This window comes from Anopheles gambiae, chromosome 2, assembly GCF_943734735.2.
Source record: "Anopheles gambiae chromosome 2, idAnoGambNW_F1_1, whole genome shotgun sequence".
NCBI classification, from domain to species: domain Eukaryota; kingdom Metazoa; phylum Arthropoda; class Insecta; order Diptera; family Culicidae; genus Anopheles; species Anopheles gambiae.
The window spans coordinates 56,502,417-56,529,003 of NC_064601.1; the positions used below are offsets into that span (position 1 = coordinate 56,502,417).

Here is a 26,587-nt window from a genome sequence, read left to right on the forward strand (position 1 = left end):
TTATTTTGTTGTAAATATTCACACTAGTAAATAGAAATTATTCTGTACATGCAAATAAATATATTTTTATAAAAAAGTCATATAATGGAATAGTTCAACTGGTTAAGGGAATGTTTCAACCGGGTAGTGGAATTGTGCAAACATTATGTGGAGGTTTGCAATCATATAATGGAATGTTGCAGCCGAGTTGTGGAATTTTGCAAGCATACTGTGGAGCGGCTGTCAGACTGTGGGTGCCATGACACCACTTTTGAAAATATCGAATCTTTGATGGCGATGTTAGTGGATGAAATCAAAGTGTTTTATTTATTTATTTATTTATTTAACAAAAACAAATAACCCCAAATTCATCATCGAATCGCTAACGTCAAACATAAAGGAGTCCGTGAACGATTTGGAAAACGGATTGAATTTTGATCGGTGGTATCAGAAGTTGAAAGATTTATTTATGCAGGACGGCGCAAACTTGGATGATGCAGCTAGGCATAGACTACTCCTTCGAAGCCTAAGTGTCAACGAATTCGATCGTTACTATCATTTTGTGCTTCCGAATCATCTTCGAGATTTCACATTACACGAAATAGTAGCGAGAACCTGAAGCAGCTTTTCAGTATTCGTATTTTGCTGTTTAACAAATAGTACAATTGTTTACAACTAACGATAAACGATGCCGATGACTACGTGAATTTTGGAGTGACAGTCAACAAGCAGCCGATCTGGAGGTACAGTCGCCAACTCGTACGACTTAACAACATGCCCGTCATGGGTTCAAGCCCCGAATGGACCGTACCCCCATACGTACGACTGACTATTCTGCTATATGTAATCAGTAAGTCACTGAAAACCAAGACCACTAGTGGTACAACCAGGTCTTGACCGACAGCTGTTGTTGTGGCAAATAAGAAGAAGTCAACAAGTACTGTGAAGATTTTGAATTGAATAAGCATATCACTGATCAATTTAAAAGACTTACTTCTTTCACCAAAAGAGGCTGACATGCGTACCAGATTGCTGTCCAAATTAGAAACCAACGCTGAGGATAGCACACTTGAATCACTTATCTCAGAATGTCAGCGTATGGAAAAGCTAAAGAAGGACACCGTCTTGCTGGAGTAAAAGAAGCAATCGGTGAAGAGCAGTGAAGCAGAAGAAACAAGCTACATCGAAATCATCAGAACATAACACCACAGCCATACGTCCCATTAGTGAGCAATGTATTATTTTAGATTTTAGTGCTCTCTCCTCTTCTATAGCTTCTAGTTTTTCTGTTTCCGATCGTAACGATATCCCATGGTCGTGATCACCGCCCAGTTTTTGTCCATAGTGATCAACTAACCAACAACATGCCCGTCATGGGTTTAAGCCCCGAATAGACCGTGCTCCCATACGTAGGGCTGCCTATCTTGCTATGGTAACAATAAGTCACTGAAAGCCAAGCTCACTTCACTAGTGGGTACAGGCAGGCCTTGACCGACAGCGGTTGTTGTGCCAAGGAAGAAGAAGATATGATAGGAGATTTAATATTTTTCGAATCAACTAAATTTGACTACTTATACCTTTATTTAAAAAAAACCAACGGTTGTTGAGCCAAAAGAAGAAGAAGAAGATCAACTAACCCACAGCCCTCAAAAACGTCCCAGGTGGAAATAAGGGCGGCTGACTGGGAAATATACAAAATAGAAATGACATACACATTGCCTTTAGATGATCCTCCTTCCCTTACACACTTTACAGAGACAATAACAAATGCAGCCATACCTAGTAACCTTCTTATAAAGGGTACAGTTGGCAGAAAGTCCATCCCCTGGTGGAATAAAACTTAATGACGGTCATAGGTGGAAGCTTCGTATTGGTAGGGCCTCTCACACGTAGGACTGACTATCATGTTATGGGCACACAAATTTGGCACCAGGTAGGCAAGAATATTAGCGTCTAAGATAAGCTTAAACCAGCAACGTTTGTTGCGCTGGAACCTAAACATGAAGAAGAAAAAAGTTGTGTCATAAATGGCAATTAATTGAACGTCAAACATTGCAAGGGTTGCGAGTAGTATCATCTGCTCGAAATCTTGTGGTATTTTAAATAATAATTATTTTTTATTGATACATTTTATTTTTTGCTGTGTTATTCGTCGAAAAGATCGAAAAAAAGTCTAAATTCAGGGTTTTAGTATGCAACAAATCGCACTGTTATACTTGCTCTCGCGTTGCTATAATTATAACTGCTAAAACTAGGGGCGAAAAAATTGCCTAGGCTCACAAGCTCTTTAATGCGAGGGCGCCCTCGCAAATCGCTGTCAATTGCATGGCGGGAAGGACGTACAAAGAGCGGGTTATCTAATAATCCTGAATACTGAAACATGGTTTGATATGAGTAGATATAAACTTAGAAACGGATCTGAATATTGATGCATGTATGTCAGGAACTTAGATCGGGGCTTTTAAAAGATAAATTTATTAGGAAAAACGATCCTATGCCGGTAACTCAGATACACAGGCCAGCGGACTCCTTTAAAATCAGATAGTTCTCATTCGTAAGCCGGTCTCGTAGTACAGTCGTCAACTCGTACGACTTAACAACATGCCCGTCATGGGTTCAATCCCCAAATAGACCGCGCCGCCATACGTAGGACTGACTATCCTGCTATGGGGGGAAATCAATTAGTCGCTGAAAGCCAAGCCCACAAGTGCGTACAGGCAGGCCTTGACCGACATCGGTTGTTGAGCCAAAGAAGAAAAAGAAGAAGAAGTTCTCATTCGTAACATCATCAAGAAGCAAAGACTATAGCATAGAAAGCCTGTAGAATAAGAAAAACAGGAAGAATCAGGCCTATCAACATGTTCACGCAATTGACCCAAAAGTTCCACTAAAAGTAATAACAAGAACTGACCAACAATCAAACAGACTATTGTTATGAGATTTAAAATGAGATTATATAGGATATGTAATGCGTTAAAATGAAAGCAGAGGCTAAATTCGAGTCTGCGATTTTAAGAATGGAAGAAATAGACTTAATCTAAATATTGATAGGGGTTGGAAGCCCCCAAACAAAGGCAAGGCGACATGGGGTATTCTTCTTCTATTTGGCGTAACGACCAAAATAATCATGTCAGCCTATACACAGGCTTTCGATACTTAATAAGCACCACAATGCCAAATACTGAGTCCTTGACATGGGACAGCGATTCATCTGAGGCTTTAACCCATGCCGGACATTACTTAAAGTCATACAAGTTTACGACTGTAGCACGGTACTGCCCCCATGTATTTGGGATATATGTAAATATGAATCTTTTCCAATAAATCAATATGTTAAAGTGTTTATGAGCTTGCGATAAGTATATGAACTATGTTTCTGCCCCTCAAACAAAGCACAATCTATCATAGCTGTGTACTTCCCTGACAATGCGGAAGTCTCGACGATCTGTTACATAGTCCTGTAACCGGGCCGATTTAACTAATATATTTTATAAATAATAAATTAAAGTGAGATGGCGTAAAGAAATAGCACACGCAGGCAAAACAGCCGAAATTAGTGCGAAAAATTGACATTTGTGATGAATTTCCCTTCATGAGACTCCGGATGTTTCATGTTTTGACGTTTAAGTGTTTTTTAACTGCAAAACACTCGAGTTAGCGAATTTCCAGTTCAAAAGCACTCCAATTAAAATGCATCTAGTTAGTGGTCATCAACTGTATCTTTATCGATCATGATTTTGATTTCATATCCGCACCGAAAAATGCACCAGAAAAACAAATGATTTTACTCATTATGCACGATTTTGCTCATTATGAGAGGTATTTGTTGAGCATTTAGATTTGCTGGCTATGCGAAAACTCGTTACGAGAAGTTCCACTGTAGGTTAGGATTCAAATGCGCCAAAATAAAGGCAATTTCGAGTTCAGTATTTAGTGTAGGCAAATCATTTTTTTTTTAAATAATTAATAATGATTTTTTATCACCCAAAACATTAAAAAAAAAACCAAAACAATTACCAACCTGCTTTTACAAACCTTTTTTGAAAAACATCAACCTTGATTTATGGAATTGTTCTAATATTCGAAAATTTCCGCAGCTCAACACGTTTCGGATTATTTGCCATACAAAGCGGAACGATCGAATTTTTGTAGCATAGTTCATTTTCGGCCTCAGCACAATTTTTCGATAGAAGCCATATTATATCGTTAGCTGCTATGCATGCTAGCATGTACCATAATCAAAAAGACATTTGGTCAAATCATACCGCTTTAAAAGCAGTGCGAGAAAAGCTCAGCGGAGCTCATTCAAGTGTACCATTCAGAACAAAAAACATAAGTTATCAAATACAACAGTCGCCTGCATGCATGTATCACAAATGGCAAAAAATCCCAAAACTGTTAGTTATACAAGAAAAACGTATCTCAGATGAGCATTTTGTTGAAAACGAGCATTCAATTCCGAACACTTCACGTTTCGATTTCGTTCAGTAAAATAATTACAAAAATCATGAAAATGATTTTTTTAATCGTTATGAATTATTTTTTGAACAATTTTACCATAAAACAACTGGTGTTTACAACCACATACAAAATGTTTATGAGCGCGCGTCACCTGTTTCAACAGAATGTTTATCTTGAACATGTAGATCTGGATTTATTTATACAAGTGAATCAAAATTTCAAGAAAATGAAAGATTTCTTCCAGCTTGTAACGATAAATTTTGTTGACAATGTACACCTAATAGTGTATAATTTCACGTCAACGAGGTAGTTAAGTAGAAACGTTCGTGTGCTGAACAGATATTGAAGTGATAAATTGCAGATGTGAATGTAACGTGGTCTATCCCCTTAAATATCGCTTTCGTAAAGGATGTCATAATTTATAACGAACGATAACGACATTATTTATAACGAATTTATAACGATACATATATATTGTATTAGTGCTCAACACAAAATGCATCCGCATTGAAACAACATCGTTCAGTGTTGAATTGAGTAACATGTTTTTGAACTTGTACCTTGATAACGACCGCCTTTTAAGGTACAAGATTTTGAGATAAAAAGACACCATCCACCATTTTTCCTACAAAAAATCATTCATTGATAAGAGCTTCAGTCTACTTGCTTAGGGTCTCACCAAAATTCACCAACACACCTTGATTGAAAATTGTACTTTCAATTGAGCGATACTGTTGCTCTGGTGCCGACTGTCAGTCGAACTTAACACAGTGTTAGAAGTATTTTACGTGGCTTTCAGTTAGTTTCATCGGAGTTGACTATCGACTCGGAGTTGGGTACAAATAACTCCAGAGAAATAAGTGATTTCGATGGAAGCAAAACTGTTTTTCTTTGCCATTGGCTGGTGGTTGTGTTGCTACCATCCATGGACAAATGTTCATGGAGAATATTATTCTTCTGTAGAACAGATGCGGAAGCTACTCAAGCTCGAAGAATCACTGGTTGCCAGTCTTGGACAGTATATTAAACTGCATGAACAAAAGATCGAGTTTCTCCATAGGCAGCGTGATCTGCTGGAGAAAGAGTTGAAGAAAGGATTGAAAGATGATATAGAGTATTCTTCGAATCCGGTAAGTGCCTTTCTGATGGTAAACCGCCTTGTCAACGATTGGGAGCGTCTTCGTGCCTTCATGGACATGGATGTTGGTGCAAAGCTACAAAACACTACGGAGATGCCGACACATGAAGATTTAATAGGAGTGGTTGAAGGGTTGGCTCGTTTACAGGATATGTACGAACTCAATGCAAAAGAAATGGCAAGTGGCAAATTACTTGATCGGACTATTGGTCGCCAGCTAAAAACGGCGGAATGTTATGAAATAGGAAATAAACTAACGGCTGCAAAAAGCTATCGCCATGCGGTCAGTTGGTTAAGGGAATCGCTGCGTTTGTGGACGATGGATAGTCCTGGAGTAAGTAAGGTGGAGGTCATGAACGCTCTTTCCTACGCACTATCCCATCAAGGAGAGTACGAAGAAGCGTTAGAACTGACACAAAAAGTACTAAAACTACAGCCAGATAACCAGCGCGCTCTCAATAGTAAGGAACCGCTCGAAAAATGGATCGAGTATAAGAAACAGCACGGATTGCCACCGCCAGTACCAGAGCCTTATGTAAAAAATTATCCCAGTCTATGCCGGGGAGACGACCAACGGCCTGCTAAAGAATTGGCCAAATTACGTTGCCGCTACGAACATAATCGGACACCTTTTCTGCGAATTTCACCGCTTAAATTGCAAGAAGTAAATCATGATCCAATGATTGTTATGTATCACGACGTGATATCTAACAAGGAAATCGATGCAATTATTAGTATTTCCAAGCCGTTGATGCACCGTTCAATGGTGGGTGATGATCACGAGAAGGCTGTTTCTAAAACGCGCACCAGTAGCAATGCCTGGCTCGATGATGTTATGCATCCAGTTGTACGTACTCTCTCCCAACGTACAGAAGATATGACCAATCTAGCCATGACGGCGGCCGAAAGGCTGCAGGTCGGAAATTATGGAATCGGTGGACACTATTTACCTCATTACGATTATGCTGTTGCTGAAGAAGGCAAAGAGGTTTATCCTTCCATTGGAAAGGGTAACAGAATAGCCACCGTTATGTACTATGTATGTATGTGAGCGACAGGGGAAAATGAAATTACTGTTCTAAAATGTCCCATGTACTACTCCTTCAGCTTAGTGACGTAGCTATTGGCGGTGCAACAGTTTTCCCACAGCTCGGATTAGGTGTTTTCCCTCAAAAAGGATCCGCAATATTCTGGTATAATTTGCACGCTAATGGCACGGTCGATCATCGTACATTACATGGCGCATGTCCAGTGTTTGTAGGCTCTAAATGGGGTAGGTTGCTGCCTAGAATGACATGTTTTCATATCAAGAAAATGTAATTAATCTAAATCTTTCTTCTAAACGTTTCAGTTGGAAACAAATGGATTCATGAGCGTGGACAGGAATTCCGCCGTTCCTGTGAACTTGATCCAAAGGTTTAAGCTGCTAAAGGAGGTAGCGTAAAAGTAAAAGGTTTTAAAGCCGTTTTTTAACACATGCTAAAACTATTTTACCAAACGATAAGTAATTCTACATCTATATCGTTTTTTTCAAATCAAACTAACTTTATAACCTTTATTGTCATTTTACAATAAAATTTCATCCAAATAAACCGTGTAAAAATGATACAATGAAACAGTACAAAAGCGTTTAAACTACCTCGAGTTCACATAAATTATTTGGAAAATTCAATTGCCAAAATGTTTGATTGAATTTGATACCAAAAGCGATATGTTAGTTTGTTCGTTTGTTCGTTTGTAGTTTATAGTACGTACTAAAAAGTAACAGGTTTAACTTCGATTGCAACTACTGAATTTGTACTTTCCAATTAACACGTTTTTACATACAAAGATATAAAAAGTGAATCATTTAAAACACGTTTTCCCATTGCTCATTCAAATTTTAATGAAATGGACAAACAATCATCCCCCACGTTTTCAAAACAAAGTCAACGTGCGATGTGTTTACACCACAGTGAAATCTCTCTAACCTCTCTACTCAACACTAGAGGTGTGCCAAATGAACCAGTACCGTTCATTCAGTTCACGTTTAAAAAATGAATAACCCAGTTTACAAGAATATAACTGGATTTTTAGATACATCGAACTTAAATAAATTTCATCAAAATGAGTGCATGTATTCATGATAATTTTGAAAACAAAAAATAGGAAGGCATTGAAAGCCAAGCCCACTAGTTGTACAGACAGGCCTTGACCGACAACAGTTGTTGTCGAAGCAGTATGTTGCCTTTAAGGTAAGAAGAGGAAGAAGTACTGGTTGCCCTAGTACACAATTAACGGTTTTCCGAATTGAATAAATTGTAAAATAAATTGCATTTTCACTCAATTTTAAAAATCATAGAGGCTTATGGGCTTATACTAAACTTTATTTTACGATTATTATTACATTAAGGCTGGGGGACATAGTCCGTACTGGCTAGTGTAATTTCAATTTTTACTAACGCATGTGGCGGCGGCTGACCGAAGCATTTTGCCAAACAATATTACTTAAATTAATTAATTGTTACTTAAACTGGACTGGAAAAGCTTTGCAATTGATAGGTTGCGCAAGTATTTCAGCCATTTTCGCATCAAAAAACCATGAAAAAACTACTTAAATTTGAGATTCGGCACGACCATTCCCCCGACGACCAAAACAAAACTTCCACCAGCTGCCGCCAGATGCCCTAGTGAAAATCGAAAATACACTAACGCGTACGGACAGTACCCCGGCCTTAACACTTCTTCTTCTTCTTCTTGGTCTGCTCGTCTCGTAGACATGGGCAGGTCGCCAATCCGTTTCCAGGAAACTCGGTCCTGTGCTGCAGTCCTCCAACCACGGCTGCATCTGATCTCCGACAGGGTCGACTGCACCTGATCCAGCCAACGAGCTCGCTGTGCTCCTCTACGCCTCGTGCTGAACGGGTCGCTGACAAGCACCTCCCTGGTATGGCATGAGTCCGGCATCCTCATCACGTGCCCCAGCTCAGCTTCTCCACACACCCTGCTCACAGACACCGCCAAAGATAGTCCTTAGCACCCGCCGCTCGAAAATGGCGAGTGCATTGGCGTCCTCCGTTAGCATAGTACAAGACTCGTACCTGTAGAGGACTACCGGACGAATCAGTGTGCGATATATGGCGCATTTTGTGTGTTGCTGGAGTCTTCTGGATCGTAGGAGTTTGTGGAGCCCGTATTAGACACGACTTCCCTGAACAATGCGTCTTCGGATTTCGCTGCTTACTTTGTTGTCCGAAGTTACGATCGTACCAAGGTAGCAGAACTCCTCTACCACCTCAAGATCGTCGCCGTCATCTGATACTCTGCTTCCGAGTCGGGCTCTATCACGTACAGAGCTCCCGGCAAGCAGGTACTTTGTCTTCGTCGCATTGATCCTCAATCCAATCCTCTCGGCCTCACGTTTCAAACGGGTGTACGCTTCGCACACCGCTTCAGTTGTACGTCCGATGATGTCGATGTCATCTGCGAAGCCAAGGAATTGGAGAGATCGCGTGAAAATTGTGCCCCGAATGTCGAAGCCCGCGCTTCGCATGACACCTTCCAGAGCGATGTTGAACAGCAAACATCCCGACATTGCCTCAGACCCCGGTGAGAATCGAACGATTCCGAAAGCATGTTCGTCACATTTTTCTTGGCAAGCCATGAGATTTTTGTGGGGAATTTTTCAAAAACCGGTATTTCCATACAAACGCGTGCTTTTTAATTGAACTGTCAGCCAGCTATCGAGTGTTCAATTAAAAAGCATGCCAACTAAAAAGCGTTCAACTATTGAATTCTGACTGTATTTTGAAACAAAAATAAATTTCAATAAACTCAATGACGTGTGAGAAAAAAAAATCTAATAATTGGTCCGAGGAACAGTCCAGAAAGCCTCTAAGTCAGGACATAGGTTCTATTTTAGGTGGCCGCCATTGTAGATCCGGAAGTATGAAAATGTCGCGGCATCATTTCTCCAAAAAAGTAACTGAAACAAATAACCTTCTTTTAGAAGTAACGGGTTTCTATGGCCTTCGATTCTTATTAAGTACCACTTAGCCGGATAATCAATCTTTGCTTAGGGCGACGGTCGATACGAGGCTTCATCCCAGGCTGGGCATCTTGTTAAGTCGGCCGAGTAAAACAAAAATAATAAGAATACAATTTATCTGAACTGGATAGTTCCATGACTGCGACATATTCAGATACTATTCAGGTCTCAAATTATTAAAGGGACCAGTATGGATTTGGGATTAGTTCCAGTACCCTTAAGTATATGTTACACGATTTGCATGGGGTCAGGACCAGTTACAGGACCGTTATGGTTTCCGTGTAACGGTGTAACTGGTCCGATACGGTTTTTGGAGCAGTTTCAGTACAGGATAAGATGCAAGATATATTCCAGGCCCGTAATGGCAGAGGCCCGCGGGTAATGTATTTTCAAAACCAAGTGGTCCGTTATCCTAAAAAGGTTCAAGAGCACTGCGGTATTGGATCGGGATCAATTCCATGACCGGTAAGGGACTAGGATCAGTTCCAGGGACAGGTTCATGACTAATTAAACACCTGTATGGAATTGGAATCAGTTCCAGCACCAGAATGAGTTCTGTAAAATTCAAGGATTGACATAGGTTTGAGATTAGTCCCAGAATCGGTTTGTATTCTGAATCAGTTTCTCTTAGTGCATCCCTTGAAATAAAAAATAGTCTGGAACAAGCGTTGCATTATCAAAAATAATTTGCACGTATCATAAAGGTATTAAATACCCCCGAAACTATCTTACATAACTAAGTAACCAGCGCAAATTAACTAGTATTAGTAAAATACGACAAAGAATGCGTCATAACAAGAACAGTGTAACACGTTACAATTTTAGTGACAGCAGGTCCGAGATTCCGTCCGTCTTTTCCGTCATCATCCGTATTTTTTCGATAGCCGAACGACGACGATTCTTTTCTTGTTTTAAAATAGTATTGTATGTTTAAAATTACCTTCCATGGGCTTGTAGTTGACGTTATCATTTTGTTGAAATTTTTACCTTTACGTCACGTAGAGACATTTTTCATTATAAATAGCACCAACGGGATGTGTCAGCGTAAATCAACGAAAAATCTATCTTCTCAAAGTTGTTGTCCAAAAGAGAGCAAAACAAAACCACTCTGCTGAATACAACATGTACTGTGACGAATGTGGTTTGAGGTTTGAGGCCTTGCCAGTTACGGCCAGGTCAGCTTGTGTAACATGAGGAACTTGTTCTACGCTGGTAACCTAACGGTTGTAAAAGACCTTGAGCTATTAAAGTCATATTTTTATCTTTCTATCTGTACATAACCATAAACACACCTAAGTGGATTGAATAGCAAAGTAGTTCTTACTAATTAATATTCGTAATTGAAACCATCGTCAACAATTGTGAATTGTTGTTTTTATGTTCAATTCAAGTCATATGGAAAGCTTTAACGTAGGATTAATTTATTATGCTATTACGTAGGATTAAACTGCTTATACAAATATGAGCAAGAATGTTTCATTTGAACTAGCTACATGGATTAATTTGTGGTTTTGCGTTCACTTACTTGCTCAATGCAATACAACAATAGATTAATCTGACGAATCATATCCCGGATGCAAACAAATTACCGTGATATAAAGGGGAAAATGGTTAGCTGCTAGTGTTATTTAACGTGCGACTCAGGCTGCTACAAGTCGGTAAAGAAGCCGGTTCATTCAATTCGATTTGTAATTCAATTGAAAGGGAGAAAAGAGAACTTTCCAATCAGGCGGCTTTTCATTTTGTTTGTCCGACTGGTCGGAACATTGATTGATACTAGCAGCCTATACTAGCCTGAGGGAGAATGAATGCTTAGCACGAAGTAGCACTTGATGGAAGTTCATGGCCATTCGATGCCCACAAATACAGCTAGCAACGGGGTCTTTCCAAACGGTGTCGATTTGATATCGAATGGGAGGGGCGAACGAAGAAAAGCAATAGGATTTTATCAGTCGGTGAAATCACAGGGAAGGAACTCTGTGAGATATCTCGTTGGCCACAACAACGTATGCACTCCATCTAGGGAGGGACAGTGGTGAGCATACTTTCTATTACACCCGAAGACAGACTGAAAGGACGATGTGGATCAACCACCGGAAAAATTGCAATGTCATTTTAAGATAGCAACAGTGATAGCTCCGGAGAATGAATAATTAATATTTGCTCGTGTGTAGATGTATTAATTCGCATTGAACTCAAAAAGGACGACACAAGCTTGATGATGAATTGGATATTTTTGGTCACGTGTGAAAACTCTTCAATGTTCTAATACCTAAACCTACGATTTAAGTCAATTGTTTACTGCCATATTTTGTAAATATCAATTTCAATCAACAAAATATACATTCAAGACAGATGTATCGGGAAACGTTTGTTTACCAGAGTCAGACTAGTATAGCTTAGAGGGAAACTAAATCTCAACAAAGGACATTATTTGCTAATATGGGTGAATGAAATTGATGACCATTCAACATTGATTATATAAAGCTTGACAATAAAACATGAATAACGTAATGGGTTAAAACAATCCTCAGTAACCCGTCCTTATGATGGTTTGAGTACCTGTGTTGTTGGGCGAATAATTAGCAGTGCCATCCAGAGACGTAGAAATCCAACAAGTGGCCCGAAAGCTACTAGCAAGTACGCATAGTCTCCACCGGAACGCGTGATGCATGTGCCCAGCTCAGCATAGCACAGGGCTCCCAGCGTCGACAGGATTCCACTCAGCGTCCAGATAACCAAGGAGGAACCGACTGACCTGAAAAGAAAACGAGAAAACGCAAATACAAAGCTTTGTGCCATTACTGTGCAAAGGGATGTGCGTGCAAAAATGATGCTGGTATTGCGAAGAAAAAGACTGGAGCTGAGAAATTCTGTTTTATCATTCCGGGCATAGATTTAAGGAAAGCAGAACCGGTTTTTAACAACTTCTCCACGTTCTACATACATTGAAGGAAAAGAATAAAATGAGAGGTAAAATACACCGCATTTATAATCACGCAGGCTTATAAAAGATCCTCCAAACAACACCGTTGAATGACGACCGCCTACAAAGTTCATTCGTTCAACGTTTCGTTGCGATGGATACCTTTCGGGCACTTTACTTTGTGATGTTCTTTTCGGTACATCCGTTTACAACCAGCCAGTCAAGCAATCAACGATTCTCATCTTCTTTTACCGTTTAGCTTTTAGTTAACATTCCTTTCCTTTTGAGCGAAAAATCGGGTTTCAAGGTCTAACTTGGCTATTTGTGGTTGTTTAAAATGTTAAGCGAGAAACGATATACCATAAACACTTAGTACTTTGCAAGATCTTTGTAAAATAAACCACTGATATCAAGTATAGTTTGCAATAAAACAACTTACAAGAAATCATTATTACCTGGTAAAAACAAATACTCCAGTTGGCGAAATGAAGATACCGGAACCGATAATTGTTCCCACAATGATGCCAACTCCATTGATAAGTGTAATTTTTCGTTTCAGTACAACCTTATCCCCTACTTCGTTGTTACCGATGGCTGCCACGGCATCCGATGCTTGAGCTGCAGTTTTCTTTGCAGTCATTATTTATGGTAAATTATCGCAGTTTTCAATCGCTGTTATTTCACCAAATCATGACAATTCATACAACCGTAAAGCGATTTTATCGTTACAAACTATTCACGGAACAACAGAAGAAAAAAGAACAATACGTAAATTAGCGTTATTTTTCACGCAACACGTTCTGAGAGCCGGTTTTCACCGATTGCCGTTTTTTAACACACAATCGCACACGATGCGCAACCACCACTTGTGGAATGTGTCGTGGAATACGAATAAATCGGAGAAACTATGAAATCGATATTAGAATCTGTTTGTACTACACTACTTGGCCTGCAATCACGATCTACGAGAACCGGTAGCCGGCAGCGTGAAATAAAATAAACTTCCTGCTCACTGTACGCTACCTGGAGGCGGAAATGATTTTACTCGCACATAGGTATGCTCAGTTCCGCAAGAAGCAATAAATCGCACTTAGAAGGGAAGGCCAAATAACAGACGTATTTTTAAGAGCAACACTTTATCACTGCCGAGTCGTTATCACCGACCGTTTTCGCACTGCTGGACGTAAAAATCATCGGAAAACGTTGCGAGAATCGTTGGCGTGTATTGTTGTATTTCTTTGCCATCCGATTTTTCCGAACTAATCACTCTAGCACGAGCAAACACATCGTACACACAGTAGCGCGTATCTTGCACTCTCACATAATAACAACGAGAGCATGCTCTCCGAAACACTTTCTCTTTTTTGCTGACAGCTTCTGAGGTTGCTATGGAAGATGCTGTTTCGTTCTACCGCACCATAGAACCGTCGTTGCGCGCCGAATCACGCTGTACGCCAGTAAGCAGAAAATGACGCAAATTTCGTTTGTCTTGCACGTTGGAACGACGCCGGTCTACAGCACATGCCCACACCCACGGTTCCCGTTAATACTAACACAACTCAATGCTCCATAACAGTCCACGGCGTTTATTTTGTAATGAAAGTGCCACCGGCACAATAGCACAGTTATTGAATGGTAAACGGTAAACAAGTTAGACCGTAGAGATTCTTTTAACACTTCGCTTGCATTATGACTGGTCGTTCTCTAATGACAAACACATATTTTATCCTGATTAATATTGCTTATAGCATACCTGACTTTTAAATATGTACATATAATTAGTCCACGTTTCCTGCCTCACACAAAAATACACCTAAACCGGGTTGATGTTTCATGAACTGCAAGCAACCATCAATAGCACCTAATGTGGATTAATGGTTGATTGAATCCTATGGTTGTGAATGGTTCTTTAAGATCTAACATTCACTGTAATTCACGGTATCTCATTATAAGATTCGGGAATGCATGATTTATTGAGATACTCAAGCTTATTTCTAAAGTAGATTACTGCTTTTCTAGACAGACAACACTCGCATCACAATACAACAATTACCATCTGGTAAACAAGCAGTCACAACAAGTTTGAATCGAAACGTCAACCACAGAATAGAATTTGTGGAGTTGAAAAAAAGGAACGGATATTAGGGCGCGCTCTCGCAGCTATCGAAAAACACTCGACGAAACGAACGAACGTATATAATTGTATGGAGGTGCACCATCAGACATCTCGAACAAACGAAAACCATCTAGATTAAATAAATCGTGTTCATAGCATTATTATCATTGTAAATTATTGTGTTATAATCATTCATACAATTTAGATAAGGTGGAGATTTATTTTGTGAAACACATAATTATTAATTTAAAAAAAAAATGAAAAAAAAGTAAATTTAGCGAATCAAAGTCAATTTGAAAAAATAACTAAAGAAGAAACTAAATACAGTATATTCGAGAGTTATGTGGTTCTCGAATTAGACGGATTCAAAGATACGCAGTTTTCTAAATTTTACAGATCAAATTTCAAATCAGAACAATTTACTTTAAAAATTATCCAATGCCAATGTAGGATACATTGCATTTTATAAATAAATTTAATTATGTAACTTAAAAACCAAAAATTGCAAAATATTCTGCACAAATCATATTAAATAAAAGATAAAGTGTATAAAAGTACTACATTGAATATAAAAACCGAATAAGCAATTATATTTTGGTCGAAAATCGCGAAATTCGACTTATATGTGTTGTTTGTTTGAATAGTTTATAGAGGCTTTGGCTCCAACGGAGTTCTTTCGCCTCCTCAATTCGACTTATATAGATTTCTCGCAACAAACGCATTCACAAACCGCGTATCTCGGGAACAGACTGTACTGTTGTGCGCTTTGATTCAAGTCCATCACTACAAATATCGAGCATTTCCTTTCGAGCAAGAGACAACTGCTCGATGCGTTTTGACAGCTCTGGCTCGTGTTTACATTATAGACAAAAAACAGATACACAATAATCTGACTCATTGCTGTGCAGTATTAAACATTTCACAAACAGGGCACAATAAAGTTCAACTTTTACTACGTCAAAATGCCTTCAGTAGAGCCAAACGATAGCAATTCCGAAAGCAGAGAGTGCCTGAGCGAAAATGGTGATTATAGCAGCGACATGTCAACTGAAGCAACACTGAATCATGATGTGCCGGACCCAGATCGATATCTAATACCTGCGGATCGCATCGAACACAGTGAACAGATCGAAATGCCTACCGAGCGTGAATTTACACAAAACGATACAATCAACAAGATTCTCTTAAACTCATTTCTGCAACGAATAAATGATACAAGCAATAGAGAAGAGCAGCAACACGACCCGAGTTCGGTTGCTGGTGCCGCAGAAGAACGAGAACAGGACTTTGATTCGTAAAGTTTATATTAGATGATAGGTAGTGTATCTACAAAATCACGCATTAACTGATTCCAGCGTCCAAAATTTTTGTACAATAAGTCAGCTCTGGAAGGATGAATGAAGCAAAGTGAATAAATATCGTCTTAAACGAACGATGTTCGTGTATTTTGTTTTGTCAAATGTACTTTGCGTTCCGTTGAATATTTGGATCGGTAGGAGATAAGGGTACGGTAGGTAACTTGTTTGTGGCAGAGGAATCTCTCTGTAATCACGACGGTCGATTTATCTTTTTCTTTATCGCTCGCACACTAACGAGAAAGCTGCCGGTGAAGTAAATGCGGGGGGTGAGTTGCACATGAAGTTCCATCGTATGACAGCACATCACAGTGTACAAGCGAGCCCTTCCCACTGATTGTCCTCCAATCAGTTCGTGATCGCTTCGTTCGCAGAGCGGATCGTGCGCCTGTACTCATAGTACGCACCTAGGAAGCTTACGGGTCAGTCGTACAGACGTAAGCGGTTCGTAATCTACACTGAATTCAGGCGGCTTCCTCGTATCAATTTGGTTGAACAGAAGACCACCACAGAAGACATCGCTTCTAAGAGCAAATTCTGCGTAGGTGATAGTGAAAGTGATTGAGAAGAAAAGTGATCTTCGACGTGTATAAATGGAGATGAAAACTATCGTCAAAAAGCGCACTGTAGCTGAAGATACGGAAAGGGAGAATGGAAGTGAGGATTGCGAAACACCTACTGGGTTAAACATTCGCGACGAAACGGAGAATGGTGCGGAATCGGTGGAACAAGGCACATTGAAACCAGGTTCGCCAATACGTCCTTTGGTTAGTGAAGAGGAGGTGCGGAAACTGGCAGAACGGCTTTATGGAATCATAGTACTAGAAATGTGTGAGCTCGATTCATATGATGACCGTAATTTCATGATCCATGCAGATAGGTATGTACAATTTACGATCCTCAATGTCCACACGGAGCAAGTCACACTCCACTTCGAATTAAAGCGCTTCGTTGCTCTTGGTTACGGTACGAACAGCAACAAAAACAATAACGATTATGAGCAGTGAACAACACGTGATTTCGATTTGTAAATTTGTCTCGATTGTCATGTCATCGTGCCCCACAAGGGTGGATACTGTGCACTCACACCGATGTCCACGGTGCGAGTAAATTAAATTGTCAGTTTGTGGACAATTGACTGCTGACCTTGATATGGCTTGATAATTTTTCTAATATCTGCATCGTTTTTGTCTTCTTTTTTATTTATTTAGCTTTGTGAAGAATCCCATCTTAAAATCAGTCAGTACCAATGGTTACGTGATGAAGATAGCGAACTCGCTCGATTCCAGCGATGAATCTTTCTTCTATGCGCAGAATGAGATCATGCTGCATCTGAACAAGCGTGGCATCAAATGTCCAGTCCCGATGCAGAATATTTACGGCAAATACCATTCGGTTGAGAAATTGGGACAATTGAATCATGTCGTTCGGTTGTTAGAATACATACCCGGGAAGGTATTCCACGGCGTTCCTCATCCAGACAAATTGTTTTATCAAGCAGGGCAGTTTATTGCAAGGATTGATTCAGCATTAAAGGTGGGTACATCTTGTTACATTAATGAATAACCTACATACAAACTTGCAGTTATTCTTATCTTTCAATCCCATCAATCATCTTGAAGGAACTGTTATATCAACTGATGTGATTTATTTGTATTCATATTCATATTCATATTCATATTCATATTTATTTGTCTACCTTTTGCTTACACAAATGCTTAAATAATACTTATTACCTATGTTCCTAACCTAACAAAAATTAACACAAATTATCAAAAATTTGAGAAAAAAATTTTTTTTAGAAAATTAGAATCTAAAATTTACAAATTAAAAATTAAGGCAGCACGGGATTATGGAGGGTTCTGATGCGGGATCGGAAAGAGGATAAGGGAAGGTTGAAATCAAACATAGAATATACACAGTTAAATCGACGAATTGCACGAAGAAGGGGGTCATTACGGCCCACTGCAGTTCGGCGGGAAGGGATCACTAGGGGAGGGCGGTTTCGAAGAACACGGTTAGGGGCGTAGAAAGGGATAGAAGAAAGAAGGGAAGGAGAATCAATATTACCAAGGAGTAATGCGGCAATAAAGGAGGATTGGGCATGGGAACGGCGGTTTTCCAATAGTTCCAGGCCAAGCTGCCGACACCTGTCCTCGTAAGGAGGTATGGGGGAGGACAATCTACCCAGGATTTTACATATAGCAAACCTGGTGAACGATCGCTGCACCCGCTCGATACGTTCCACGTGGGTTCGAGCTGTAGGGGACCAGACTACTGAGCAGTACTCCAAAATCGATCTGACCAGAGAGCAGAACAGAGTCTTCAGGCACATTGGGTCGGAGAAATCGCACGCAATTTTCTTTAGGAGACCCAATGTTTTCCGCGCCTTATTGACAACTGAGTCAATGTGGTGGCTGAAGGTGAGGCCTCTGTCAAGCAAGACACCGAGGTCTTTTACGACACAAACACGATTGACTTGTACAGAATTTAGGACGTACGAGTAAGTGATTGGAGACTGCGAACGACTAAACGAAATGACGTTACACTTATCAGGACATAATGTGAGGGAATTACTAGAACACCAAGACGAAAAACGATAAAGAATATTTTGTAGGGAAATGCAATCTCTAGGAGACGAAACTGGGAGAAAGATTTTGAGGTCGTCTGAGTAGCAGAGGAAACACTCAGGAGGGAGGGTGGTACGGACATCATTAATAAAAATTATGAACAGCAAAGGACTTAGAACACTACCTTGCGGTACGCCTGCACTACATGAAAAGGGAGTCGAAAAAATATCATTAAATTTAACACTATAGGAACGATCACATAGAAAAGAACGTAACCAAGATACAAAAAGATTATTGACGTCAAGTTGTGAAATTTTATTTAGAAGTAAGGAATGAGGAATACGATCAAATGCAGATTTGAAGTCAGTATAAATAGTATCAACTTGTTTCACTGACTCTAACTGGGATGATACGAAAGAGGTGAAGGACATAAGGTTAGTTGTTGTAGAACGGTTAGGAAAAAAGCCATGTTGCTGAGGGATAATAGTAGAAGAGGTGAGTTTAAACACATAGGCATGGATAATATGCTCAAATACCTTGGTTATTGCGCATTGTATTGAGATGCCACGGTAATTGGAAATGACAGACGGGTTACCTTTTTTGTGAATGGGAACTAGCCATGCCCGCTTCCACAATAAAGGGAATGAAGACGAGGACAAAGATAGGTTAAACAATTTTACCAATAGAGGGACGAATAGAAAAGGTGACTTTTTTAAAACCGAGTTGTATTATCGGGAAACGAACAAACCCTAGACTCATAATTAATCAGTAATCGGTAATATGTATAATTGATCTTTTCTATATTCAACAGTCGATCGATAAGGAAATGGTTGCTAAACGGCAGTCTATTTGGATGATGGAAAATTTTCCCAAATTAAAGGATTTTCTATATGTCATCAAAGATGAGCACCATAAAGATATAGTCGAACAAGTACTAGATGCTTTTCAACGTCGTGTGATTCCTAACATAAATGAATACGAACAGGGTGTTATATACGGAGATTTCAACGAGCATAACATTATTGTGAATAAGAAATCATCCAACGTTAAGGAATATGAAATAACTGGCATTATCGATTTTGGTGATGTGTGCTATTCACGGTACGTGTTCGAGCTGGCGATTGCAATGGCCTACATGATTTTGGAAGCAAATGATATAAACACTGGTGGTTTGGTAATAGCTGGCTACAGCATGATTCGTCTGATTCCTTTGCATGAAAAAGAAATTCTTAGGGTGAGTTGTTTAAAAGCAAATTCATATGTTCTATTACTAATGAGTAACTTTGATTCATTTTGTTTTTGTAGGTTGCAATCGCAGCGCGCCTATGCCAAAGCCTCGTTATGGGACTCTACACGGCTACTGTCGATGCAAGCAATCAATATATCCTTTCCTCCCAAACTCGTGGATGGAACGTGTTGGAAGCTCTTTGGGCTGAGAGTGATAAGGACCTTTTGGAGCGATGGAATTCAATTGCCGAAGAATATTTAACACGTAGCTCGTGAATAGTGATAATCATGTTATTGAAGGTTTGAGTCAATTTTTACTCAATTTTTAGCTTTAGTATACACAGCAATAGTTTCAAAACATGTTTTAGGATGCAACAAATCTAAAACATTCAAGTAGCAGAAAAAGTAGCGAAAAAATCAATTTTTAATGTAAAATGCTGATGCTTTTTATAGAATTTGTGAGCTTAAAATACGTAATAAATTTATTGCCGGCATGATTTTGTCCAATTTCCAAAACATGTTCAAAAGTGTCAAACGATTAACTGAGAGTAGTCTTAATATATTGAAAGTAGAATATCATGATGTTTTTATAATTAAAGGATCTTTTACAGGCATATCATTGTTGTGGAGGTATTTTTTCATTTTTATCATTTCTTTCTATTTATCATATATTGAGTGCCAACACAGTTCATGTCGTACGAACTAACAACATTCTTGTCATGGATATGAATCTCGATTGAATCGAGCACCGCACAGTATGACTAAGTATCTTGCGATCTTAGATTGTTTGCTATATTTCGTTCGGTAGCCATATTTTTAATTTATGGTCTGCTCTCAAAGTTTGCATGGCATAAGCATTGATATATGGCACACATTTTTTTAAATAGCCTTTCACGGATGATCCAAATTATTCCAACAATCCAACAAAAGGACATTCATCTGACGTGTGTGGTTAGTGTGACTTTTGGTACACACTTCTTCGCTGTGTTGTATGCAAATATTTAAAGTGAACAATTTACCCCACTTTACGTTACCACATGTAACCTTTTATGAATCTTATATGAATGAGAACTGAATTGGATTTGACATGTGATTTTAGGTACTTCTATAAATTAAAATAAACTAGTTATTTTTTTAGATCATTGTTTGCAGTCCAGTTCCATCGATAAAACAGGTTGGCAATTAATTTGCCAGGTATTCCCAGCTGGCACCAGAATGTTATTTCAAAGGTGTGTAAGCGTTTGATTGAGCATTTTTATAGTCATCATAATTTTCTGAGTTTTTTTCTCTTTATGTAGTCGTTCAGATACATTTGAAAATCGTTATAAACAGACACTCTTTTTCCTTAATACGAGTAGGACCGTGCTAGTAAAATGTGGAGTCGCTATTGGTGACTTAAACTAAAACAAGCTCGTTGACAATCGTTATACTCGTTGTAATCGTTGTAGTCGTAAAAATTACAATAACAACAGGTTTTTTTAACATTCGTTCCAATTTGGACTATGACTACGGATATGACAGTTGTCATGTAGAAACAATGGTAGTGTTATATACATGTTACGATAATTACATTTGTAAAAGTTCGAAAACATCACATTTCATACTAAAAGACGCTTGGTAATTTGTATACAAAAAGGTTCTTCTCTATACTTTGCCGATCGCAGGTCTAATCTAATAGCCGTTTTCTCTTTACTTTATGTTTAAGTTATAATATTTACTCGTCACTACATAGGTAACTTGGGTAATAGATCTCAAATACTGAATATCACATATAATTTCATCTTTTCTTTTTACCTATTTCACTATCTATTCAAATATGTAAACTTGATGTAGACTTAAAAACTTGTTGTTTGTTTTTTTTATAAGTATGCAGTGTGATCTTAACCAGGTTTTTGCTATTTTAGCTTTTTTCCAAATTTATCTTATTATTTTTTGATTTTTTATGATAATATTTTTTAATTTTTGAAATACCCTTCACTCACGTCGAACAAAATCGCTAAAATCACTGATGGTTCTTTCTTTTGGATTTTGTCAGGTCGTCTGTTAAATAGCCGTACTTCTTACCAAAACAGTGAATTTCTACACGAGCTTATCTTAATATTTTGGAGTGTGGCCATTCTTGCACTTCTTGTACCGTGGCTATGGATGTCGTACAGCGCTGTCCATAAGGTACCCGGGATCAACCCGTTTAATCATTTGTAAACAAATATCAAGGTCACATAAAAGATAGAGATAGAGGCATCCATACTAGTATGGTCAACATAGTTCGTGATGTAATTTATTTATTTATTTATTTATTTATTTATTTATTTATTTATTTGAATCAAAGTTATCGGGCAGTATGCCTAAATAACTTAATGCTTACAGAGCTAAATGTGTCTACCTAAACCCCCCAACCCAAATGTATCGCCTAATTTTGTAGCCTTTGGAGACGATGCATTTGCATTTCCGTTGCCAAGAACAAAATAGCTGGACAATACTTAAGATGAGGAGTAATGTCAATACTTAAGATGAGGAGGAGCTGCTCACTACACCATACTTCTTTACTATTTTTTTTAATAGTAGTGTCGATGTGTGTTGTACATATCAGTTTATTATCCACAATCACTCCTTAGTATGTAATCTCATTGGGTAAGTCAATATTTCCACCGTCCAGTCTAATGTCTCGATTAGTATTGATTTTTCTGGCTGCTATGATCATACGGTTCGTTTTTGTTATGGTGAGTTTTAGTTGCGTTGCTACCGATCGTATGTTAATTTTACATTTGCGTATTCTAACGTTTTATCTGATACAAACATCAATGCGGCACCTGCAAACAAATCAGAATCAAAATATAGTAGATTTTTTTTTCTTAATATCATTAAGATGCAATGTAAACATGAGGGGACCCAAAACGTTGGCTCCATTCTTCTGCTTTGATCGTATGGGGTATTGTTGGTATGCGAATCACCATGCAAGATTCATGCCGCGTGGTTGAAAATATACCAGAGCTTAGCGATTTGTTAATAGTAGTTATTTTTTTCGATTGAAATAATTTCAAAACAATCTTCAATATTCCTAGAATTAATGTTAGATATACCAATTGTTTTATTCAAGCCATAACAATATGAAGCTTTTATGCTGCTCTATATTTATTGAATGAAATTTAAAGTACTCAGTTTCCAAAATATGTTCAGCATTTGTCAAAGGTTATCTGGAATATGTTATCATCTGGAATATTCGTAAGGATTTTCATTACGCGCTCTTCAAAGTATTTGTTAAATATATCGGCAATGAGCATATTGGTGTTATCGATAGTGCCAGTAAATTCAATGTTTTCGTTTTATTGATCATAATATGGATTTTAATAGTTTCAAATGTTGTATTTTGTCATATTTATATTCCAATAGTTATGAGCCAAAATACTTTTTCGAGTTATTTTAATTGGCTTACTCTATTCGTTTCTTTGTATCTTATATGTTTCCCCATGTTGTTACCTATTGGGTTTAAGATATGTTGTGTAAGATTTGTTTCTTTTTTGATTGGCTTATTGTTTTATATACCATTTACAGCAGTGTTTTTTGTAGTGGATTGTTTTTCGCAAACTAATTTGTCCATGGCATATTCGAGGTTTTTTTTAAATAATTTACTCGCCATGTCTTCAAAATGATTGATTTCAACGACATTAATGAATCTTTTGAGTATCGTTCCAAACACGATGATGATTATGGCCCCTCCCTTTCCCTTTCGTAGGTTTGAGAAGGATGAAATTATCTTATGATATGTTGTATTATTACTTTAAAAAATAATTATTACTTCACTTATTCTTCTACTTCTTCTATAATTCTACTTATTTAATTACGAGTGGATGATATGATACATAAGACCTTGGCCAAGGAATCCGATCAGGTGTCACTAAGTTTAATAATCTGCTATGGACTGACCAATGTACATGGTCCACTTTACGCGCGCGTGTCTCGAATCTATGAAAACTAACACAATTGTTTTGTGTGTTAATCTAAGTATTTTTTTCAGAACTATTTAATTGAAAAACAAATTTAAATTCCATCATCAGTTGATGAATGCGACACAAAAACATGAATGCTACACAAAAAACCTCATTAATCTAAATACATTTATTACTACTCAACACAACATTACTGAACAACTTGTCTAATATAAGATACACATTTATTTTTATATTGTCGAAGGTAAACTGCATTTACTACTAAAAAATAAAGAGGTTTGAGCATTTCAAGACAGGTAGTGAGGCGTTATTGGCTCATTTGCTCTACGAGTAAGATGAACGTCGGTTCCTCCAACAAATTGCCATCCAAGATATCTTGGTGACGTACCATTTAGGACACAACTCTTTGCTATTACTGACCTCTGTTGTAATATGTCAAACAGAATAGCAAATGAAAAGTACCAAGGCCCAAACTAAAATCATCTTATTTTTTATACGTTGTAATCTCTGAAATTGGGTTTGATTCTCTAAGAAAAGAACAGTGGCACAAAAATCAAAGTGCGGTAAAATCAATGATTAGTATGATTAAACTTTTGCAAAGAAATTGAGATCTTTATTTAACCCACATTTCTTAGCTTCCTTTTGCTATGACGTTGTCCATGTGAGGACTAAAAGTAAGTTTATCATCAATAATTATTCCAAGATATTTAATTTCAGAGACTTGTTCTATTTGTTCCTGATTGATACAAATTGAGAGCGGATTTTGGCTATTAGTTATTTGATACTCTCATGTATATTGTATTTACATATTATGTATTTACGTTTAAAGTCATTTTTTATGCTTTAACTAGCCATCACCAGCATTTAGGTGGATGTTTAAAGGAGGCCTGCTTCACGTCACGCCTAGCATTGAATACACCTGTATTCACAAGCACGCAACATTTTTTTCATGTCGTTAATGTACAAAATGACTAAAATTAATAAAGAAATTCAAATGCACGTTTGAAATCCAAAAATACTGCCAAGCCATGGTGCTTTTGATCTACAAAACTTTCCCATTTTGACAACAGTAGATTGAGTGCAGTTTCACAGGATTGTTCCTGTCTGTCTTCAGATTGCTCAGGAATTAAAACATAATGTGTGCATCAATTGATTTTTATCTACTAACTCCAATATCCCATGTTAATTGGTCGAAATTCATGAGCATTAACTGCACCGGTCACTATTTCAATTGGAATAACTTTATGCACCTTCCATTCCCTGGGAAACACACAATTACTAATGATTCGTTTAGTAATGATTCGTGATGGTTTTTTTCTATTCGTGATTTTTTAAACGTTTCGTGATTAGTTATTTTGAGCATAGGTGCAACATTATCCATAATAATGACGTCTTCATATAAATTGCAACACCTTCCTCCGTTCAAACAAGCATAAGTTGACAAAATTGTTTCTGTTAACTGTTGTTGTGTTTTAGTCATTTGTGTATTCGTTTCAACGACGTAGGTTGTGGACTTGAGGAACTAGAGAAAATTCATTTATTAGGCGCTATGATATAACAACATGAAATGTTTACGCAGTATTCATCAATATATTTAGAATATATCTTCAAAGGCATGTGACAGGATTTTACCATCTTTATATTTTCTTCCATTGGATCTCGTACAATTTTAGTGCCAGACTAATATTTTTATTACTCTGAGGTTCAAGTACTCTTAGTTTATGTTTTTTTGGCTATCGTAATTTTAATCTGTAGTTGAAATCAGATCAAATAACTAATTTAGTGGCTAAAACTAACCATTAAGTGGCTAAAACCACTATAGGCAAAATTACACGAAAATTAGCTATAATTTGACTGAAAACTTCGAAATTTGACTTACGGTATAGCGTATATTCGAGATACGCTATTGCTTCCGATCCACATTAATAGCGTATATCGGGGAATACCTGTATACAGGGTTTCACACTTTATCTCAAGACCGCGGGACCCCTTCCCGAATCTGTCTTAGCCAAAGCCAAAACTGCGGTATGATGCTTGAAAACGTTGATGATACCTGAATTCATCGGATGCAATGCTGAATCTGCGGCACATTTCTCGAAACACACTGGTCCGCGCCGAGGACATGCGGTCGAATATTTTTTTTACACGGATAACCTTTGTGTACATCAGTCTATTAGAAACACTCAATTATCCTTTTCGTTTTTTTACCAAAAAAAGGCAATTTAATAAAATGAGTTAATGCATATTTGTTTAATTAAAATATTTACAAGTGTTAAGAAAGTAGTTTGAACTGTTTAAATAATCTTTTTTGGTAAAAACACGAAAAAATAATTAATTGTTTTCAGTACACTGATGTACACAAAGGTTATCCGTGTAAACAAATATTCGACCGCATGTCCTCGGCGCGGACCAGTGTGTTTCGAGAAATGTGCCGCAGATTCAGCATTGCATCCGATGAATTCAGGTATCATCAACGTTTTCAGGTATCATCAACGATTTCAAGCATCATACCGCAATCTTGGCTTTGGCTAAGACAGATTCGGGAAGGGGTCCCGCGGTCTTGAGATAAAGTGTGAAACCCTGTAATGCCCATTGCCGCCAGGGAAGTGTAATTGCATATAAACAAATTGTTAAGTGACGAAAAAAAATGAATTGTAACACAGTTTTTGATGGTTTTCTCGTTATTTGTTCATTTTATGTTAATTTTGATCATAAAATTTGGAAAACAACAGTTTTATGGTGTATTTTGATTTGATTTCAACAAAATATTTCATTGATTCAAATGGATATAACGATCATGTAAACAACGTACGTTGATGTTGTGATGTTGTAGATATGTTA

At 37.9% G+C, this 26,587-nt stretch overlaps 3 protein-coding genes across 12 annotated transcripts in view; 2 read left to right on the top strand and 1 right to left on the bottom strand.

The window, feature by feature from the left end:
• The window catches only part of LOC1269049 (Y+L amino acid transporter 2), an 18,388-nt gene extending 3,722 nt beyond the window's left edge, over nucleotides 1-14,666 (bottom strand). The window contains exons 1-3 of one of the 9 annotated variants that reach the window (XM_061644009.1): nucleotides 14,585-14,666; nucleotides 12,987-13,263; nucleotides 12,168-12,363 (exon numbers count right to left, since the gene is read on the bottom strand). In XM_061644009.1, the coding sequence (XP_061499993.1) occupies nucleotides 12,168-12,363; nucleotides 12,987-13,171 (381 nt within the window). In that variant the 5' untranslated portion in view covers nucleotides 13,172-13,263; nucleotides 14,585-14,666. The other 8 variants (XM_061644007.1, XM_061644006.1, XM_061644010.1 and 5 more) reach the window with 8 other exon arrangements.
• On the top strand, nucleotides 5,125-8,424 carry LOC4577387 (prolyl 4-hydroxylase subunit alpha-1). 2 transcript variants are annotated; one of them, XM_061644002.1, is made up of 4 exons: nucleotides 5,125-6,617; nucleotides 6,686-6,851; nucleotides 6,930-7,013; nucleotides 8,335-8,424. In XM_061644002.1, exons 1-3 carry the CDS (start codon nucleotides 5,310-5,312, stop codon nucleotides 6,998-7,000), a joined length of 1,545 nt encoding a protein of 514 aa, XP_061499986.1. In that variant the 5' UTR covers nucleotides 5,125-5,309; the 3' UTR covers nucleotides 7,001-7,013; nucleotides 8,335-8,424. The 2 variants fall into 2 exon arrangements, with proteins under 2 accessions (XP_061499986.1, XP_001237637.4); XM_001237636.4 differs by lacking the exon at nucleotides 8,335-8,424 and having other exon boundaries at nucleotides 6,930-7,170.
• Nucleotides 14,667-15,482: 816 nt separating the features above from the next.
• LOC1275920 (hydroxylysine kinase) lies at nucleotides 15,483-20,315 on the top strand. The gene is made up of 5 exons (XM_315208.5): nucleotides 15,483-16,157; nucleotides 16,248-16,882; nucleotides 17,214-17,538; nucleotides 19,384-19,806; nucleotides 19,878-20,315. Exons 2-5 carry the CDS (start codon nucleotides 16,596-16,598, stop codon nucleotides 20,073-20,075), a joined length of 1,233 nt encoding a protein of 410 aa, XP_315208.5. The 5' UTR covers nucleotides 15,483-16,157; nucleotides 16,248-16,595; the 3' UTR covers nucleotides 20,076-20,315.
• The last annotated feature ends 6,272 nt before the right edge of the window (nucleotides 20,316-26,587 follow it).

Excerpts from the sequence above, each read along its gene's own strand:
- LOC1275920 (XM_315208.5), top strand. The coding sequence starts at position 16,596 with ATGGAGATGAAAACTATCGTCAAAAAGCGCACTGTAGCTGAAGATACG. Across the intron at positions 16,883-17,213 it reads TTCATGATCCATGCAGATAG|CTTTGTGAAGAATCCCATCT; the intron begins GTATGTACAATT and ends TTATTTATTTAG. Across the intron at positions 17,539-19,383 it reads GGATTGATTCAGCATTAAAG|TCGATCGATAAGGAAATGGT; the intron begins GTGGGTACATCT and ends TATATTCAACAG.
- LOC4577387 (XM_061644002.1), top strand. The coding sequence starts at position 5,310 with ATGGAAGCAAAACTGTTTTTCTTTGCCATTGGCTGGTGGTTGTGTTGC. Across the intron at positions 6,618-6,685 it reads TAGCCACCGTTATGTACTAT|CTTAGTGACGTAGCTATTGG; the intron begins GTATGTATGTGA and ends CTACTCCTTCAG. Across the intron at positions 6,852-6,929 it reads GTTTGTAGGCTCTAAATGGG|TTGGAAACAAATGGATTCAT; the intron begins GTAGGTTGCTGC and ends TAAACGTTTCAG.